The sequence below is a fragment of the Vulpes vulpes genome, chromosome 5 (genome assembly GCF_048418805.1).
Source record: "Vulpes vulpes isolate BD-2025 chromosome 5, VulVul3, whole genome shotgun sequence".
In the NCBI taxonomy this organism is placed as follows: Eukaryota; Metazoa; Chordata; class Mammalia; order Carnivora; family Canidae; genus Vulpes; species Vulpes vulpes.
Genome location: NC_132784.1, coordinates 75,380,245 through 75,402,264, shown reverse-complemented (window position 1 = coordinate 75,402,264; position 22,020 = coordinate 75,380,245). Strand labels below are relative to the sequence as shown.

Here is a 22,020-nt window from a genome sequence, read left to right as displayed (position 1 = left end):
CTGCCCCTCTCCTGTGAGGAACAGTATGGATCCACCTCAAGGGAGTCCTTAAAATTTGGAGTACTGAAACTCAGTCACATGCTCAAGATAAAAATGCTCAGTCACTCAGTCACAGGCCAGATGGACACAGAGTTGACAAGAAGACAAGAGTGATTAATTGCTTTGCTGTGAGGGCTCATTGGAATGGGAGACCAATGCTTTCAGGTTAGCTCAGAAGCTAGAGAGGGCGCAGCAATATAAATCCTACCCATCAGTGCTGAAAGCCTTCAGGGCCCAAAACAGTGCCACCTACTGAAGTCTAGAACTGCTTATACTGAGCCCTGCTTCCCTGTGCCCTGGAGAAGCATTTCCACTAGGGCAGAACCATTTGAGAATCAGTGCAACAGATGCTTCCTCTGGAAAACCAGCACAAACAATTCATTCTCACCAAGTTTTAATCATAGAGGGCTACAAAAGCTTCAGCTCTTGAGGAAAACAATATATAGCATTCTTTATATTTTCATTTAATTTTTAGTATAATTTTTTGTTATTTTCTTATTTTTTCCATTGTTTTTTCTTTTTTCTTTTTTATATACCTTATATTTTTTGTTTCCTTTCATATTATTTTATTTTATTGTTTTACTTTCCTTTTGGATTCTTGTCCTTTTAACAAGACCAAAACCCTCCCAGGATCTAGTTTTTTGTTTGATTTTTTGTTGCTGTTATTGTTTTTGTTCTTTATTTTCTTTTCCTTCATCTTTTATTTTCTAGAAAAAATGACAAGATGGAGACATTTACCCCACAAGAAAGAACAGGAGGCAGCACTCCCTGCCAGGTATTTAATCAATACAGATATAAGTAAGATGAACTACAACTTAAAACAGTGATTATAAGGACACTAGCTGGGCTTGAAAAAAAGCATAGAGCACACTAGAGAATCCCTTACTGTAGAAATTAAAGAACTAAAATCTAGTCAGGTCAAAATTAGAAATGTTATTACCAAGATGCAGTCCCAAATGGAGGCCATAAAAAGAAGGATAAATAAACCAAAAGAGTGAATCAGTGATACAGAAGATTAAGTGATGGATAGTGAAAAAGCTAAAAAGAAAAAGAAAGAAAGAAAATAGATCATGAACATAAACATAGGGAACTCAGTCATTCCATAAAGCAAAATAATATCCATGTTCTGGAAGTCCCAGAAATGAGAAGCAACAGGAAAAAGAGGTAGAAGGTTTATTTAAATGAATTATAGCTGATAACTCCCCTAATCAGGGGAAGGAAATAGGCATCCAACTCCAAGAGGCACTGAGAACTCCCCTAAAATTATCAAAAGTAGTTCAACACCTTGGCAGATTACTGAATCTTGGAAATTACAAAGATAAAGAAAAAATCCTGAAGGTAGATTAAGGTCCTTAACCTACTTTACCTATAAGAGGTCCTTAACCTACAAGGACAGACACATAAGGCTGACAGCAGACCTGCAGTAGATCTGTCCACAGAGACCTGGCAGGACAGAAAGGACTGGCATAATATATTCAAGGTTCTAAATGGGGAAAATATGCAGCCAAGAATTCTTTATCCAGCAAGGCTCTCATTTAGAATAGAAGGAGAGATAAAGAGTTTCCAGTACAGACAAAAGCTAAAGAATTTGTGAACACTAAAACAATCCTGTAAGAAATAGTAAAGGGGATCCTTTGAGGGAAGAGAGAGGCCAAAAGTAACAAAGACTAGAAAGGAACAGAGACAATCTACAAGGACAGTAACTTTACAGGCAATAGAATGGCACTAAATTCATATCTTTCAGCAATTACTCTTTTTTTTAGGATTTTTTTAAGATTTATTTATTTATTTATGATAGACATAGAGAGAAAGAGAGAGAGGCAGAGACACGGGCAGAGGGAAAATCAGGCTTCATGCTGGGAGCCCAAGCGGGACTCGATCCTGGGACTCCAGGATCGCGCCCTGGGCCAAAGACAGGCGCTAAACCACTGAGCCACCCAGGGATCCCCTCAGCAATTACTCTTAATGTAAGTGGACTAAATGCTCCAATCAAAAGGCATAGGGTATTAGAATGGATTTTTTTAAAAAAGACTCATCTATATGTCATTTACAAGAGATTAATCTTAGACCTAAAGACATCTCCAGATTCAAAGTGAAGGGTTGAGAACCATTCATCATGATAATGGGCATCAAATGAAAGCTAGAGTAGCCATATTTATATCAGACAAAATAGCTTTTAAACCAAAAACTCTAAGAAGAGATGAAGAAGGACACTATATCATAATAAAAGGGTCTATTCAACCAGAATATGTAACAATTGTAAATATTTATGCCCCCAACTTGGGAGCAGCCAAATATATAAACCAATTAATTACAAATTAAAGAAACTCATTAATAATAGTAAGAGGGGACTTTAACACCCCATTAATAGCAAAGGACAAGTCATCTAAGCAGAAGATCAAGGAAACAAGGGCTTTGAATGACACACTGGACCAGATGGACTTCACAGATATGTTGAGAGTGTTCCATCCTAAAGCAGCAGAATATACATTCTTTTTGAGTGTATATGAAACATTGTCCAGAATAGATCCCATACTGGGCCACAAATCAGTTCTCAACCAGTACAAAAAGACTGAGATTATACCATGCATATTTTAAGAAGACAATGCTATGAAACTTGAAGTCAACCACAAGAAGAAATTTGGAAGGACCACAAATACATGGAGGTTAAAAAATACCCTACTAAAGAAGGAATGAGTCAACCAGGAAATTAAAGAAGAATTTTTAAAATTCTTCTTTAAAGATGGGAACAAATGAAACTGAAAACACAACAGTTCAAAGGATTTGGGATGCAGCAAAAGTGATCCTAAGAGGATGCTATATAGCAATACAGGCCTTCCTCAAGAAGTAAGAAAAGTCTCAAATACACAATCTAACCTTAACCTAAAAGAGCTAGAAAACAATCATTATATGGTTTCACTCATACGGGGAATATAAAAAGTAGTGAAAGGGATTATAGGAGAAAGGAGAGAAAAATGAATGGGAAAAATCAGGGAGGGTGACAAAACATGAGAGACTCCTAACTCTGGGAAATTAACAAGGGGTAGTGGAAGGGGAGGTGGGTGGGAGGTTGGGGTGACTGGGTGTTGGGCACTGAAGGGGGAACTTGATGCATTGGGTGTTATACTATGTGTTAGCAATCAAACTTCAATAAAAAATATACAAAAAATAAATATAAATAAATAAATAATAAATAATAAAGCCTTTTTTATAAAAAAGGAAATGCACACATACATAAACAGATCTATATCTTATAAATTAATATAAAAAATGAATTATGCACAATAAATATTAAAGAATGTTTTTAAATAAATACATAAAATAGATAAAAATTGTTATTTTCTTCCTTTAAATTCTGTATTTAAATTCAATTTAGTTAATATACACTGTATTATTAGTTTCAGGGATAAAATTTAGTGATTCCTTAGTTGCATATAATACCCAGTGCTCGTTCTAAATGAAGTGATCTATAAGACACTATAAACTTCACATTCTATGAGAAAGGGAAAATATTATTATACCATAATCATCTTGTTTATTCTTTAATTAACTTAAATTCTTGACACAAAAAGAGTCAGATTCATTTTTTAAAGATTTCTACATTCTTAGAAAATGGAATCCAATATAAAATAACTCTCTTCATGGTAAATAATACACTTATCTACTGAAAGATATAGTATTTCTTCTCCATAGCTTCTTCATAGCATTTGTCATCTCAGAATTTCGCAAAGTGTAGATCAACGGGTTCAGCATTGGGGTTATGACTGTATAAAACACACTCAGGGATTTGTCAATGGGGAATGTCTTAGCAGGTCTTGCATACATGAAAATACATGGAACGAAGAAAAAGACCACCACAGTGATGTGGGAGCCACAGGTCTGGAGGGCTTTCCACTTCCCCTCTGGACTAAGGTTCTTTAGAGAGTGCAAGATGATACCATAAGAGATGAGCAAGAATGAAAACACAATAGTGCAGATCATCCCTCCATTGGCTACAACTAACAGCCCAATGACATATGTGTCAGTACAGACCAGTTTCAGTAAGGGGTACATGTCACAGAAAAAATGATCGATGACATTGGGGCCACAGAATGGGAGCCCATAAATAGTGCTAAGTTGAATTACTGAATGCAGAAAACCTCCAACCCAGGATACCACCAGCAGCACAACACACACCCATTGCCTCATGATAACCAAATAATGCAAAGGCTTACAGATGGCCACATAGCGGTCATAGGCCATCACCAGTAGAAGAAATATTTCTGTTCCACCAAAAAGGTGCTCTGTAAAGAGCTGGATCATACAAGAATGGAAGGATATGGTATTTTTCCCAAAGAATAAGTCTGAAATCAATCTAGGGGATATAGAAGATGAATAAATGACATCCATAAATGATAAGTTAGCAAGAAACAAGTACATAGGTGAGCCCAGGGTCTTACTGAGAGATATAGTCACCAAAATGAGCAAGTTGCCCACCACAGTCAAAATATAGAAGAGCAAGAATATAACAAAAAGGACTTTCTGTTCCTTTGGATTCTGTGTGAGGCCCAAGAGGACAAAGTAAGTTACATTGTTTCTTAGTTCCATCTTCTGCATAGGAGCTGACTTCTCATATTAGAAGCAGGTGATCTACAAAAGGAGAGGGAAAACCTTTAAATGCATTATTAGATCACTCTTCTATTGATTCATTTAATGAAAAGAATGTGGAAGATGGGGTTCTTGGGTCTCAGTCAGTTAACTCTCTCCCTTCAGCTCAGGTCATGATCTTGTGGATCTTGTGGAATCAAGCTCCACATTGGGATCTCTGCTCAGCAGTGAGTCGGCTTCTTCCTCTTCTATTATCTCTCTCTCTCAGTCTCTCTCAAATAAATAAATAAAATCTAAAAAAATAATAATAAGGCTGTGGAAGGAGTACCTGTTTATGTCACATGTGTAATGGACATTATGATTTCAAAATTAAATAAGTCATAGTTTCCTCTACTCATTGATAACATACATTATAATCATCAATGAAATAACTGCCATTATAAAAACAGTCACACAATGCAAAGAACAGGGGTAGGAATATATTAACCAAAGATAACTCAAAGAAGACTTCCCAAAGGAATCAATGCTTTAGCTAAGTTTCAAAGGAAAAGAGGAAGGAAAAGAAAAGAAGGCAAGGGAATTCCAAATAAAGGTGCACAGTTTATAAAGTCACAAAAGTGGAATACTTGAGAACCATTTAAGGTAACTGACATATTTAAAGTGAGTAGATCAATCTAGGAATGGAAGGCCACTGCCCTGGATTGTCTGTCCCCTCCTGGAGACCTCTTTCTTCTGGTCCTTGGTTGGTTATGACCCCTTTACTTGGCCAATAAATGGGAAAGCACTCCAGCATTGTATCTCTCCATTAATTTATAAACTTCATATATACAGCATCTCCAACTGTGGACATCTCCAATTAGAATTCAATTCAGTACTTCTGAAACTATATTTTTTATTTTCCTCAGAAAATCATAGGTGTTTCCTACCTCACTAAATGGTACACTTTCCACATCATTTCTAAGATAAGAAATACCACAGTATCTTGCATGGCTTTCTTGCTTTCATATGGCATATTGATGCCTTTAACAAATTCTATTAACCCCCTTTAAAATGTATCACAAACTGAATCATTTGCCTCTCCCCCCGCTCATCACTTATTCTTGTACACTGCACTAGCCCTCTCCAACCTCCCTCCCCTTTCATTCTGGCTTCCATCAATTTGTTACCTGAAGCAGACAAATGATCCTTTCTAAATCTGATTCTGATCTATCACTCCACTGCTCACAACTATAATGGATTCCAATCGCACACTCACAACTTAATGAATCACATTTCATCTAACAGTAAAAGAAACTGTAATCCCATTTCATAGTTCAACAAAGTGTGGCTCAGATCATGTAATTAATTTTCCAAGGTCACCCATTTTTAAATGATAAACTAGAATTGGAATTCAAGTTTGGTTTATCTCAAAGTGGTCTAACTTTTACATAATAAAGCTACTCACACAATTGCAAAGCTTGGTTTCCATTATTTTTTGTTAGTCTTATATGTGTCGCATATCCACAATTTGAAGGGACAATTTTTACTCACTCATCAGGACCTGGAATCCTTCTGTCATTCAATCTGACAAGAGAGGGTAAAAAGATACATTACTTGACAATATATTTATTTCCTTCAACTGTCTATCCATTTTTCCCAGGGAGTCTTCTGGTTATTTAGTCAGTTGCTTTAACTTGCACTGTAGATTACTTCCTAGGAATTCCAGTTTCCACACAGAAAAAGAAAAAGGTATCACATTAGGATAATTTATTTTAAAAAACAAATAAATCTTATCCTTACATAAGAAGAGAGCAACTAGCCATTTCCCAGGGAGATTTTTTTCAAATAACTTCATTCCCAGTAATTTATAAAACGAAAAATATCATTCAACTGTTCAGTTGTCCTCATTCTGTCCTGTTAGTTTGCTCAGATAAGCTGACTTGATATTTCAAGAGATATTCTTGTGCTTTTATCAGTAATGCTTTAAACCTAACTGAAACCTCCTAAAAAATATGTATCAGTTGTTAGGAGCATAGAATCTTCTTCCCATTTCGAGCAAAGAACACTGGACATTTTATCCCTTCTAACCACATTCCTCATTAAGTCCTAAGATTGGAAAGCGTCCAAGACTGGTTCTTGCTTAATTAAATTCACTGGGACTTTCAACAAAAACTCTGAAAATATCTGGATACAGGATTAGGTCAAATCACATAGTTAGAGTCAAAAAGATGTAACATAAACAAAATATATAGCATTAGAACCATGATATGACTAGTGCCAGTCAGGAACAAAATTTCAGCCTAGTCATTTTGTGTAAGGGAAGATTAATTTATCATATATTTCCCCACTTGTCATAGTAAGTTTTCTTTCCTTTTATTTAATAGACAATTTAAGTGTGGTTAGATATTTTATTTACTTGCAGATTTAGACATAATAACTATTAATTTATTTAATTTGAAGGTCCTGTTTAACACCAGGAACCATTCTATGAGGGAGAGCACAGCAATTAATGGAAATAGGGGGGAAATTTATGCAAAAGGTCCTTCCAGCATGGGCCTGGTATACTCATAATAGAGTCAGACAGCAAATAAGGGGACAACTTACTAAACTAATTATAGTCTTCATCAGAGTTAATATTATAACAAACAAGGTACTTAGGGAGAATTCTACTATGGGGAAGACCTTTCTTCAAAGGTGAAGCTTAGGCTGAGATCCAAAGGATAGAAGGTGGCTACCATCAGGAACACTGTTAAAGGCAGTAAAATTAAATAAATGTGCTAAGTAATTTGTTCTCACTCCAATGATGGTATGACCAATATGCAAAAAAATGCTAAAAATTTCCCCACGATTTTTATTACAGTGCTATTGTAAAATGGAATGGTGAATGTAGGCACTCTCATCTTATTCCTGATAAGAGTGGGAAAGTCTTCAACCTTTCCCTGTTGAATGACGTATTACCCATATTAAATCTGGCCGTTATATGTTGAAGTCAATTCCTTCTGTCTCCAGTTTGTAGAGAAGTGTTTTTTTTTTTCATTCTTTAAGTGATTTTTACTTTACATTTCCGTATGTTTACAGAGCATCTAATTTCTTGTGCTATTGGCAAAAGGTATGTGAGAATTCTTTAGTATTTTTGCAACTTCTTTGGAAATTTAAATTTATTTTATAAGATAAATAAGATATGTTATTTTACCTTACTTTGACCCTTCTTCAGTGGACTGTATTTCTTTTTTTTTCTTTTTCTTTCTTTCTTTCTTTCTTTTTTTTTTTTATGCTTATCCTATCCTATCCTATCCTTTTAATCTCTATCTTTAATTAGCATGTAGCTTTTGGCTTTGAGACATTATAAACAAAAAATACATATAAGTTTCTTATCAATGTATGGAAAAAACATATGAATATAGAATTTCTATATTATTTATACATTATTTTTCCATCTCCATTTCTTGACGTTCTATTTGCCAACATATAGTATAACACCAACTGACTGTTCATCCCTTCAAATGCCCTCCTCAGTGCCCATCACCCAGTTACCCCAACCCCCTGCCCATCTCCCCTTCTGCAACCCTTTGTTCATTTCCCAGTTAGGAGTCTCTCATGGTCTCCCTAATTTTTCCCACTCAGTTCCCTTCCTTTCCCTTATAATCTCTTTCACTATTTCTTATATTCCCTATATGAATGAAACCATATGATGATTGTCCTTGTCCAATTGACTTACTTCACTCAGCATAATACCCTCCAGTTCCATTCACGCCAAAGCAAGTGGTGGGTATTTGTCATTTCTGATGGCTGAGTAATAGTCCATTGTATATATACATCCCACATCTTCCTTATCCATTCATCTATCAAAGGACATCAGGGCTCCTTCCACAGCTTGGCTATTGTGGACATTGCTGCTATAAATTGGGGTGCAGGTAGGTGAATTGTGTTTCTTTATGTAAATTGAAGTTTCTTTTTTGTTTCTTTTTTCTTCTATTTATTTATTTAGTTAGTTATTTGTAGGTTTTTATTTAAATTCCAGTCAGTTAAAAAAAATAATAAATTCTAGTCAGTTAACATATAGTATAATGTTTGTTGCAGGAATGGAATTTAATGATTCATCACTTACACACAACATCCAGTGCTCATCACAAGTGCCCCCCTTAATGCCTATCAGCCATCTAACCCATCTTCCCCCCACTTCCCCTCCATCAACCCTCAGTTTGTTCTCTATAATTAAGATTATCTTATGGATTGCCTCCCTCTGTTTTTATCCTATTTTGTTTTTCCTTCCCTTCATCTGTTTTGTTTCTTAAATTTCACACATGAGTGAAATCATATGGTATTGTTATTCCTCAAGCTGACTTATTTCCCTTAGCAAAATGCAGGCTAGCTCCATTAACATCGTTGCAAAAGGCAAGATTTCATTCTTTCTGATGGCTGAGTAATATTCCTGTGTGTGTGTGTGTGTGTGTGTGTGTGTGTCTGTGTGTTTATACATACACACACCACCTCTTCTTTATCCATATGTCAGTCAATGGACATTTGGGCTCTTTCCATAATTTGGCTATTGTTGATAATGTTGCTATCAACATCAGGGTGCAAGTGCCTCTTTGAATCAGTATTTTTGTGTCCTTTGGTAAATACCTAGTAGTGCATTTGCTGGGACATAGATTAGTTCACTTTTTAAGTTTCTGAGGAACCTCCATACTGCTATCCAGAGTGGCTGCACCAGTTTGCATTTCCACCAACAGTGTAAGAGGGTTACCCTTTCTCCACATCCTCTCCAACACCTGATGTTTCTTGTGTTGTTCCTTTTAGTCATCCTGACAGATAGGAGATGATTTTTCATCCTGGTTTTGATTTGTATTTTCCTAATGATGAATGATGTCAAACATCTTTTCATGTATCTATTAGACATCTGGATGTCTTCTCCCCATTTCTTAATTGGATTATTTATTTTGGGGGTGCTCAATTTGATAAGTCCTTTATGGATTTTGAATACTAACCCAAAATCAGATATGTGACTTACAAATATCTTTTCCATTCCAGGGATTGTCTTTTATATTTGTTGACTGTTTCCTGCCCTGGCAGAAACTTTTTATCTTGATGAAGTCCCAATGGTTTTGTTTCATTTTGCTTTTATTTCCCTTGCCTTTGGAGATGTGTCTAACAAGAAGTTGCTGCAGCCAATGTCAAAGAGGTTGCTGTCTGTGTTCTCCTTTAGGATTTGATGGATGCCTGTCTCACATTTAGGCCTGTCATTCATTTTGAATTTATTTTTGTGTATGGTGTAAGAAAATTGTCCAGTTTCATTCCTCTGCACGTGGCTGTCCAGATTTCCCAATATCATTTGTTGAAGAGACTATTTTTTCTCCATTACATATTCTTTCCTGCTTTGTTGAAGATTAATTGACCATATAGTAAAGGGTCCATTTCTGGGTTGTCTCTTCTGTGTCATTGATCAAGATGTCTGTTTTTGTGCCCGCATTATACTACCTGGATGATTACAGCTTTGCAATAAACCCTAAGGTCCGGAATTGTGATGCTTCCAGCTTTGGTTTTCTTTTATTGTTTATTTTTTTTATTTTTTTTAAACATTTTTTTTAAATTTTTTTTATTTTTTATCTATTTATGATAGTCACACACAGAGAGAGAGAGAGAGAGAGAGAGAGAGGCAGAGACATAGGCAGAGGGAGAAGCAGGCTCCATGCACCGGGAGCCCGACGTGGGATTCGATCCTGGTCTCCAGGATCGCGCCCTGGGCCAAAGGCAGGCGCCAAACCACTGCGCCACCCAGGGATCCCTGGGTTTCTTTTAAACATTACTTTGGCCATTTGGGGATCTTTTGTAGTTCCATGCAAATTTTAAGATTGTTTCTTCCAGCTCTATGAAAAATGCTGGTGGTATTTTGATAGTGATTGCATTGAGTGTGTAGCTTCTTTGGGTTTCCATTGTATTGTGTCATCTTCAGTTCCATTCATAAGTGTTCCATATTTTTCAGAGTAGAGATCTTTTACCTCATTGTTAGGTTTGTCCCTAGGTATCCTATGGATTACGGTGCAATTAGAAACAGGATCAATTCCTTTATTTCTCTTTCTCCTGCTTCATTATTGATATGTAGAAATACAAGAGATTTCTATATGTTCATTTTGTTTATCCTGTAACTTTGTTGAATGTGTGTATCAGTACTAGCAATTTTTTGATGTACTCTTTGGGGGGCGGTTATTTATATGTATTATTTTATTTTTAAGTTTGATTTGCCAACATATAGTCTTTAGGGTTTTCTACAGAGAGTATCCTATCATCTATGAATAGTGAGTTTGACTCCTTCCTGCTGATATGGATTCCTTTTATTTCTTTTTGTTGTCTGATTCCTGAGGCTAGGGTTACAAGTACTACGTTAAATAAGAATAGTGAGAGTGGAAATCCATGTCTTGTTCCTGACCATGGAAGAAAAACTCTCAGTTTTTCCATATTGAGCATTATTTTACCTGTGGGTCTTTCCTATATGGCCTTTTTGATGTTGAGCCATGTTTCTTCTATCTCTACCCTTGTGAGGGTTTTTATCAAGAGTGAATTCTTTAACAAAAGCTTTTTCTGCATCTATTTAGAAGATCATATATCTCTTGTCCTTTATTTTATTAATGAGGTAGGTCATGTTGTTTGATTTCCAAATACCAAATTAACTTTATAGCCCAGGAATAAATCCCACTTGTTGTGGTGAAAAATTCGTTTAATGTGCACTTTGATTTGTTTTCCTTGTATCTTATTAGAATTTTTGTATCCATGTTTCAGGGATATTGATCTGTAATTCTCCCTTTTTAGTGGGTCTTGGTCTGGTTGTGGACTCAAGGTGATGCTGGCCTTAAAGAATGAGTTAGGAAGTTTTCCTTCCATTTCTATTTTTTGGAAGATTTTGAGAAGAACAGGTATTAACTCTTCTTTAAATGATTCATAGAATTCCCCTGGGAACCATCTGGTCCTGGACTCTTACTTTTGGGGAGATTTTTGATTTCTGTTTAAGCTTCTTTGCTGGCTATGGGTCTGTTCAAATTTTCTATTTCTTCCTGTTTCAGTTTTGGTGGTTTATATGTTTCTAAGAATTTTTCCATTTCTTCCAGATTGCCAAATTTGATGGCATATAATTTTCCCTAATATTCTTTTATACTTGGTTATATTTCCATGGTGTTGGTTGTGATATATCCTCTTTCACTCATGATTTTATTCATTTTGGTTCTTTCTCTTCTTTTTGATAAGTTAGCAACGTATTTAACAATTTTATTAATTTTTTTCGAAGAACCAGATCCTAATATCATTGGTCTGTTCTACTGGGGCTTGGGGAGGGGGCTGTTTTTTAAGTTTATATATAATTTATTTCTACTCAAATCTTTCTTATTTCCCTTCTTCTGCTGGCTTGAGGCTTTATTTGTTGTTCCTTTTCTACTTCCTTTAGGTGCAAGCTAAGGTTGCATATTTGAGATTTTTTCTTACTTCTTGAGGAAGGCCTGTTTTGCTATATACTTCCCTGTCCTGACTGCTTTTGCTGCATCCCAAAGATTTTGGATCGCCATGTCTTCATTTTCACTTGCTTCCATGTATTCCTTAAATGTCTAGTTAACCTACTCATTTTCAGTAGGATGTTCTTTAATCTTCGTGCATTACTGTACTTTCCAAACTTTTCCTTGTGGTTGACTTCAAGTTTCATAGCACTGTGGTCAGAAAATAGGCATGGTATGATCTCAATGTTTTTGTACCTCCTCAGGCCTGATTTGCAACCTAATATGTGATCTATTCTACAGGATGTCCCATGTACACTCAAAAAGAATGTGTATTCTGCTGCTTTAGGATGAAATGTTCTGAATATATCCCTTAAGTCCATGTGGTCCAGTGTGTCATTCAAAGCCTTTGTTACCTTCTTGGTTTTCTGCTTACATGATCTGTCCACTGCTGTAAGGTGGGTGTTTAAGTCCCCTATTATTACTATATTGTTATCAATGAGTTTATTTTCTCATTAATTTTTCACAATGAGAAACTTGCACTCATAACCCAAAGTCAAGACCTGAGCTGAAATCAAGAGTCTGATGCTTAACCAACTGAGCCACCCAGATACCCCAGGCCACTTTATTATGATATAGTCCCCTTCTTCATCTCTTATTACAGTCTGAAGCTTAAAATCTAGTTTATCTGTATGACTACTCCAGCCTTCTGCTGATGTCCATTAGCATATGAGATGGTTCTCAACCCCTCACATTCAATCTGCAGGTGTCTTTAGGTCTAAAATGAGTCTCTCAATGAGTTAAGATGGTGGAGGAGTAGAGGGACCCTAAGTTTTTCTCATCCCTCGAATTCAACTAGATAGTTATCAAATCTTTCTGAACACCCAAGAAATCAATCGGAGATCTAGGAAAACAAATGTTGTAAGTCTACAAGTAGAAAAGGGACCACTGCTTGGAAGGTACAGGTATGGAGAATTGATCCTTCAATCCCACGTGATAGCTGAGGCTGTGGTGCGGGGGACACTTGCTTAAGGAGGCTACTGCGAAATATTGAGATGTGGAGTGCAAAACTGAACCTTTTAGAAGTGGGCTACAGTGAGGAATGTGCCAGGACTCAAGGTGCCTAAGTGGTGAACTGGGGAAGGATCCCAGGTGTGACAGCATGGTCTGAGGAACCCCATGGTTGCAGGAAGAATGGTTGGTGCCTGTGTGTGGTAGAATTCCCAGGCATAGGAGTGAGGAGGCTGTCATGGAACAGTGAGTGTAGGTTCCCGCTTTCTGCTCTGTCTTGTAATAAGCTACAAACTTCTCTGAGATCATGTGACCCCTTTCCTACAAAAGACAGAAGCATGTGGATCCTTGGGTGGCGCAGCGGTTTAGCGCCTGCCTTTGGCCCAGGGCGTGATCCTGGATACCCGGGATCAAATCCCACGTCGGGCTCCAGGTGCATGGAGCCTGCTTCTCCCTCTGCCTGTGTCTCTGCCTCTGTGTGACTATCATAAATAAAAAAATAATAAAATAAAAAAGAATAAGTTTAAAAAAAGACAGAAGCATTGCCAGACACCCCCACACCCCAGAAGGAACAGCGCAAGTCCATGCCACGGAGGTCTGTAGCTTTTGGTTTTGAAACTCCCCTACATGCCTGAGATAAAGACACTCAGTCACAGGCCAGGTGAACACAGAGTTCTGACAGAAACTGGGATAAAAGAGTGACTAATCGATTCTCTGTGAAGGGTCACTGGAATTGGGGGCAGGAATTTTCGGCTCTGGAGCAAGAGAGAGGGCACAGCCTTATTCATCCTGCCCATCAGTGCTGAAACCCTTCAGGGAGAAACAAGAAATAGACTCTCAATTCTATGCTCAATCTTCAACAAAGCACGAGGAATATCCAAGGGAGGAAAGACAGTCTTTTCAACAAATGGTGTTGGGGAAATTGGGCCACATACAGAAGAATGAAACTGAACCACTTTCTCACACCGTACACAAAAATAAATTCACTGAGGTGGACACTTGACGGGATGAGCACTGGGTGTTTTTCTGTATGTTGGTAAATTGAACACCAATAAAAATTAATTAAAAAAAAATTCAAAACGGGTGAAAGACCTAAATGTGAGACAGGAATCTATCAAATCCTAGAGGAGGTCATAGGCAGCAACCTCTTTGACATTGGCTGCAGCAACTTCTTGTTAGACACAGCAAGGGAAATAAAAGCAAAAAAAAAAATTACCTCACAACAACAACAACAACAACAAACTATTGGGAGTTCATCAAGATTGAAAGCTTCTGCAACTGAAGAAAACAATAAAAAAACTGAAAGGCAAATATGGAATGGGAGGTGACCTTCACAAGTGATATATCAGATAAAGGACTAGTATCCAAAATCTACAAAGGACTCATCAAATTGAACACCTAGAAAACAAAAAAATTCAGTCAAGAAGTGGGCAGAAGACAAATAGACATCTCTCCAAAAAAGACAAACAAATGGTTAACAGACCTATGAAAAATATACTCAACATCACTCAGCATCAGGGAAATCCAAATCGAAACCACAATAAAACATCATCTCACACTGGTCAAAATGGCTAAAATTAACAACTCAGGAAACAGCAGGTGTTGCTGAGGATGCAGAGAAAGGTGAACTCTCTTACACTGTTGGTGGGAATGCAAAATGGTGCAGCCAATCTGGAAAACAGTATGAAGGTCGTTCAAAAAATTAAAGATACAACTACCCTATGACCCAGCAATTGTACTTGTACTACTAGGAATTTCTGCAAAGAATACAGAGTCATTTGAAGGGTCAATGCCCCCCTCACAATGTTTATTGAAGCAAGATCCACAATAGCCAAAATATGGAAAGGGTCCAGATGTCCATTAACAGATGAATGGATAATAATATAATAATATATATAATATATATAATATAATAATATATTATAATATAATAAGGTATATATATAAAACTCACATCTTCACATCACATTATATACTATATATATAGTATATATATATATATAAAATATATACATAAAACTCACATCTTCTTTAGCCATTGTGTGTGTGTATACACACACACACACACACACACACACACACAATGGAATATTACTCATCCATCAAAAAGAATGAAACGTTGCTATTTGCAGTGATAAGGATGGATCTAGAGGCAAGTATGCTACGGGAAATATGTCAGCAGAGAAAGAAAATGCCACATGATTTTACTCATAACTAGAATTTAAGAAACAAAAGAAGTGAACGCAGAAGAAAAGGAAAAATAAAATAGGATAAAAGCAGAGGGAGGAAAACCATAAGAGACTCATAAGTATAGGAAACTAACTGTGGGTTGGAGGGGAGGTAGGTGGGGGATGGTGTAAGTGGGTGATGGGCATTAAGGAGGGCACTTTAAGTAATGAGCGCTGGTTGTTATATGCAACTGATGAGTCACTAAATTCTACCCCTGAAACTAATAATACATTATATGTTAACAAAATTGATTTAAATAAAAAAAAATTTAAAGTAAAATAAAATGACAAAAATGAGTCTCTTGCAGGAAGCATATAGATAGGTCCTGTTTTGTTTTGTGTTTATAGGTCTTGTTTTTTTAATCCATCCTGGTACCCTATGACTTGATTGGAGCACTTATTCCATTTACATTTAGAATGATTATCATAGATATATATTGAATGCCACTATATTACCTGTAAAGTTGGTGTTTCTGAAGATTTGCTCTGGTACTGTCTAGTCTTTGTCACTTTCCATCTCTCTTTCCCACTCAGAATATTCCCCTTTAATATTTCTTACAGTTCTGATTTAGTGGTAACAAACTCCCTTAGTTTTTGTCTGGTAAATTATGTCTCCTTCTATTCTGAATGACAGCTTTGTTGGATAAAGTATTCTTGGCTCTATATTTTTCCCATCTGGAATATAGAATATATCATGCCACTCTCTTCCAGCTTGCCAAGTTTCTGTGGACAGACGTGATATGAACCTGATCAGTCATCCCTTGTAGTTTAGGGATATCTTGTCCCTTGTTGCTTTCAGGAGCCTTTCAATATTTTGCAAATTTGACTGCAATATGTCTTGGTGTTGGCCTGCTTTTGTTGATGTTGACAGGAATTCACTATGCTGTCTGGATGCGGTGTCTCTTTCCTCCCCAGGATAGGTACATTACCAGCTATGATTTGCTCAAATAAACCTTCTTCCCCTTGTTCTCCCACTTTTTCTTCTGAGGCTTCTATGAAATGAATGTTATTATGCTTTAGGAAGTCCCTGAGTTTCCTAAGTCCACATTCATAATCCAATAGTTTTCTTTCCCTTTTCTTTTCAGCTTCATTATTTTCCATAATTTAGTCTTCTATATCACCGATTCCTTTCTCTGCTTCTCCATTCTTATGGTCATTACATCCAGCCGGTTTTCCATCTTGGTTGTCCCATTTTTTAATTTCAGCCTAACTTTTAGTTTTTAGGTCTTTTATCCCTGCAATAAGAGATATTGGTGTCTCTAGTGACTCCTATGCTTTTCTCAAGCCTAAGTAATAGCCTTATGATTACTGTTTTAAAATCTAGTTCAGGCATATTACTTATATCTGTTTTGGTTGGATCCCTTCCCATGACTCTTCTTATTCTTTCTATGGATTCCTCCATCTTGACATTTCATCTAGGTCTCTGTCTTTTGTGTGCTAGAAAGGCCTGTTATGTTTCCTGCTCCTGAGAGTAATGGTTATCTGAGAAAGAGGTTATATACTGTCAAGAGGCGGGCACGTCAGGAAGTGTTTCTGGTGTAGTCTGTCTGCACTGTGCTATTGTGTTCTGGCTTCTCTTTCTCTCAGGTGAGTCGTCTGCAGAGTATGTCCTTGCGTCCACTGGGGAATGTTTCGACCTTATCTACAGTGTGTTGAGTTTAGCTAGGTGTGTTTTGGTCTGCGTATTAAAATAGGCTAGATCCTTTTTCCCCTAGAGCTGGAGCTTTGCAGCACTCTATGGTCATTAGATTTGGTGCATGCAGGGGTTTGTGCTGGTCTTTGGTGGGGGCACTGATGGTGGCTCACAGACACACTTGCCCAGGGGGGGAAAAAGCACCTGCCAAGTACAGGCGGATGGGGCTTGGCGTAAGCAGTGCAAGTGTCCACTGTGAGTACTGTGTTGATCGGTGTTGGTAAAAATGGCATCAACTGGCTCTCTTGTCCCTCGAGAGGGGAATTTGCACCCACCACTGTTCAGGAAGCCCTCACATAAAGAAAAATCTCCCCTCATTTGTCCCAGGCTTCCCTCAGGCCCCTGCCTTTACCCTACATCAGAATTATCTGCCCACCCAGCAGCAGAATGCTCCTGTGTTTTATCTCAGACATTCTAGCTTGATTTCAAAACTCCAAATGTTAGGAACCTGGCATGGCAGAGTTGTGGTGATCATCTGAGGGAGGATCTCACCACACTATGGCTGGTCCAATTTGTCCCAGAAGGGCGGTTGCATGAATGCACAAGCCCTTGAAGTTTATGGCAAAGCACAGCAAAAAGCCAGCATCCGAATTAGCAGGAGTCTTTGCTCCTTTGCTAATGAACTGGGTAGCTCAATGACACTCTTGGGCTCTCTTTTCCCTGAAGAGGTGTGCCACCTCTCTCAGTGCACTCCAAGAAGGGGAAATGTCTCTGCCAGTGTGACCCAGTTGATCCTTAGATAATACTATTACCCCTGGGTCTCTGTTCTCTATAACACAGGAGAACCTTCACACCTTCCAGGTTCCATCCAGCCATGGCGCAGACTTCTAAAACTTCAGACTTTGAACACCACTGCTTGTAAAAACTTACAATAATCAGCCCTTCTCATATTTCCAATAATGGTTTGGGGAAAGTATGCAAAGCCTTGTGCTCTGTTCTCTCTTTCTCTCCTCCCTCCCTGATCAGGGCTCCCTCCCTTCTACTGGAATGACCATTCTTTTCTCCCCCAGATCACATCACATACTTTCCATGATGTGGCCTCTTTTCTCCTCCTGGTTCTGCATTTTTCTCTCAGTACTCAAAACAATTTCCTTGGTGTCCAGATAATTTGATATTTATCAAGTTGTGTTCAAGGCATCAGACAAGCATAAGCTCCCCATAATGCTCCCCCATATTAACTCCCTGATAAGTTTTTGGTTTTTATTTTCTTGTTTTGGGTGGTGGGGAGGGAGTTTGAGAGAGAGAGAAAGTGGTGATCTGTGGAGTGGCAAGTGGAGAGGGAAAGAGAGAGAACCTTAAGCAGGCTCTATGCTCAACATGGAGCCCAATGTGGGGCTCGACTCACTACCCCTGAGATCGTGGCCTGAGCTGAAATCAAGAATCAGATGCTTAACTGACTGAGCCCCCCAGGCACCACAACCCCAAGAAGGTTTTGTTTTTTTTTTTAAGAAAACACATTGAATTTCTCTGTTATCAGTTATAACCCAGAGAGGTTTAAAAAAACAATTCCTTTTACAACAGCATCAAAAGGAAAAAAACACTTAGCAATAAACTTAAAGAGGAGGCAAATGTCTCCTATATTTTAAAACCACACACCGTTGCTAAGAGATATTCTAAAAGACACAAATAAATGGAAAGACTGTAATGAATTGATATGGTTCATGTTATTAAGATGTCAATACTACTTAACATGATCTAAAGATTCAATGCAATCCCTATAAAAATCTTTAAAAAATTGTTTTTTGCAGAAAAAGGATCCCTGGGTGGCGCAGCGGTTTGGCGCCTGCCTTTGACCCAGGATCGAATCCCACATCAGGCTCCCAGTGCATGGAGCCTGCTTCTCCCTCTGCCTATGTCTCTGCCTCTCTCTCTCTCTCTCTCTCTCTCTGTGACTATCATAAAATAAAAAAATAAAATTAAATTAAATTAAAGAAAAAGAAAAATTCATCCTAAAATTCAGGTCAAAACTCAAGTCATTCCCAGTATCCAAAGTAACCTTGGGGAAAAAAACAAATAGTTGGACTATATCTAGGTTCTAAAACTTACTACAAAACTATGGTGATCAAAACAGTGTGATATTGTCATAATGACAGCCATAGCAATGGCACAGAATACAGAGCCTAAAAATAAACCTTTACATAGGTGTCCAAATGATTTTCAATGAATAACAAGAACATTAATAGACCAGATCAGCATGTTCAAAAAAAAATGACACTGTGAAACCAAATATCTACAAAGTACTGAAACTGAATCCTTAACATACATCATATATAAAAATAAACTCAAAATAGATCAAAGACCTAAACTACTGGCTAGAACTCTGAAAATATTAGGAGAACAATTCATAACTTTGGATTTGGCAATGAGTTTGGTATGACACCAAAATCACAGGCAAGAAAAATATAGAAGTTATACTTTATCAAACTTATGTACTTTGAACGTCAAAGGACACTATTGAGAGAGAGAAAAGGCTTCCTACAAATGAGACAAAATATCTGCAACTGATACATTTGATAAAGTGTTAAATCCTGATTATAGAAAGAACTTCTACATCTCAAAAACACACACACAAAATACTGTCTTGACTAAAAATTAGCAAAGTAGTTCACCAGATATTTCTCAAAAGAAGATATGTGAATGCCCTGTAAGCCCATGAAAAGATGCTCAATGTCACTAATTATTAGAGAAATGCATTTGAAAACCATGATGCAATACAACTTCATATCCAAGCTATGACCATAAAATGCAAAAAAATAACACATACAAGACATTGGAGAAATTGGAACAAGTGTGCATTGCTGGTGGGAATGTAAAATTATAAATCTGCTAGGAAAAATGTTATGATACTTCCTAAAAATTTAAGGAAAGGATTATTATATGATCCACAATTCCACTTTGGGGTGTTACATAAAATAATGGAAATCATGGTCTCCAACAGTCCCATACCCACTTTCATCGCAGTATTATTCACAAGAGCTAGAAAGTACAAGCAGCCAAAGTGTGTACTGACAGATAAATGTATGAACAGAATGAGATATATGCACACAACGGATTTTTATTTACCCTTAAAAACAAAGGAAATTCTGACACCTGCTAAAATATACATTAACCTACAATTCACCATGCCAAGTGAAGTAAGACAGTCACTAAAGACAAACATTCTATGATTCCACTGACACAGGTACTTAAAAAGCCAAATTCATAGACTGAAAGAAAACAGAATGGTGGTTGTCTAAGGCGCAGAGAGAGGGAATATGGAATTAGTGTTTGATGAGTGTGATATTTCAGTTTGGAAGATAAAAAGGCACTGGACATAGATGGTACTGGTGTTTGCATAACAAACATCAATTAACTTAATTAACCATCATGACAATGTGAAATGACTCAGCACCATGAACTACGCATGTAGAAATTTTTATTTGTATCTTACTGCAAGTTAAAAACTACATTTAAAAATTAAGTTGACTTCATTAATAAGTACATGATTTCAATATAAACTGCAATGGCTATTTATCATTGGCTTTACAGAGCAGTTTAGAAAGTACGTATGTCATCCAACAACAAAACTGGTAAATTAATCACCAGAGCTGTGTCCTGACACTCTGCATTTATAAGAACTCTAATTCTCACAGTACATTGAACTTTGACTATGCATTGGACAATAAATGCATAAATTTAAGTGGGATATTTTTACAGTGATAAGTAATTTCCTCCCTGTACCATTCCTCACAGTACCTAGATGTCAAAATAAGCATACATTGGACAAATAGTGTTCATGTGCCCCTGTACCACAGAGATTCTTTTCTCTTTTCCATTTAGCAGAAAACGTTATAAAGTTGTGGATATCTCTCAAAGATACCATTTTTACCTCAGTACTTCCTCATGGCGTTTTTCACTTCCAAATTTCTGAATGTGCAAGTTTTAAGTTTAACAGGAGAGTTACCATCGTATAAGATACAGCCAAAGCTTGCTCACTGGTGAAGATGGTGTTTGGGTGAAAATATATAAATATTCAGGACACAATACTAAAACCACCACAGTGACATGTGAGATAAAGGTAAACATGGCTTTGTGTCTGTCTTACAACCTACAGGTCCTCAGGGAGCATATGATGACCAGCTAGGAGACCATCAAGAGGAAAATGTTCACAGGCAGATGAACACACATTTGACAGCCACAAGAGACCAAGGGTATGAGTGTCCATGCAGATGACTTTCAACCAAGGTTTTATATAACACTCAAATGGTCTATGACATTGGAGCCACACACAGGGAGACACAATGTGATGAGGACCTGAGTGGTTACAAGGACAAAGTCTCTAGCACATGCCACCTGAACGACAAAGCCGTAATCCTGTCACTTGTGATGATTTCATACTACAGGGATTTGCAGATGGCCACATGGGTGCTCAGCAAAGACTTCAGTCATGCAGTTTTTCTTACTGCAAAAATGCCAAGCAGCATGTCATGGGTGAAGAGCAACAGATATCTGAAAGGGTTGAGACACACAGGCAGGAAATAGAAGCAGTACCCAAGCTTATGAAAGATAACTTGTTGAATCAAAGATCCACTTATGGATAACAGGTCCCAGTACTCAAAGCAGTAAACTTAAATAAATTGAATCTTAAATCAATCTTCTTAATCTTAAATTGAATCTTCTTTAAAGTAATAACTGACTTTTGTTTGTAACTAAGTTATTTTATTTATTTTTTTAATTAATTTTTATTGGTGTTCAATTTACCAACATACAGAAAAACACCCAGTGCTCATCCCGTCAAGTGTCCACCTCAGTGCCCATCACCCATTCCCCTCCAACACCCACCCTCCTCCCCTTCCACCACCCCTAGTTCGTTTCCCCGAGTTAGGAGTCTTTATGTTCTGTCTCCCTTCCTGATATTTCCCAACATTTCTTTTCCCTTCCTTTATATTCCCTTTCACTATTATTCATATTCCCCAAATGAATGAGAACATAGTGTAACTAAGTTATTTTAAACTTATTTTAACTG

General features: G+C 37.3%; 1 protein-coding gene and 1 long non-coding RNA gene across 2 annotated transcripts; one reads left to right on the top strand and one right to left on the bottom strand.

The window, feature by feature from the left end:
• Nucleotides 1-750: 750 nt before the first annotated feature.
• Nucleotides 751-21,183, top strand: LOC140599050 (uncharacterized). The gene is made up of 3 exons (XR_012001721.1): nucleotides 751-814; nucleotides 7,684-7,714; nucleotides 21,109-21,183. It is a non-coding gene; the product is annotated as an uncharacterized lncRNA (long non-coding RNA).
• Nucleotides 3,697-4,635, bottom strand: LOC112912181 (olfactory receptor 4A47-like). Its single transcript, XM_072758964.1, has one exon. It carries the CDS (start codon nucleotides 4,633-4,635, stop codon nucleotides 3,697-3,699), a length of 939 nt encoding a protein of 312 aa, XP_072615065.1.
• Nucleotides 21,184-22,020: the final 837 nt, after the last annotated feature.

Coding starts and splice junctions, on each gene's coding strand:
- LOC112912181 (XM_072758964.1), bottom strand. CDS start 4,635: ATGCAGAAGATGGAACTAAGAAACAATGTAACTTACTTTGTCCTCTTG.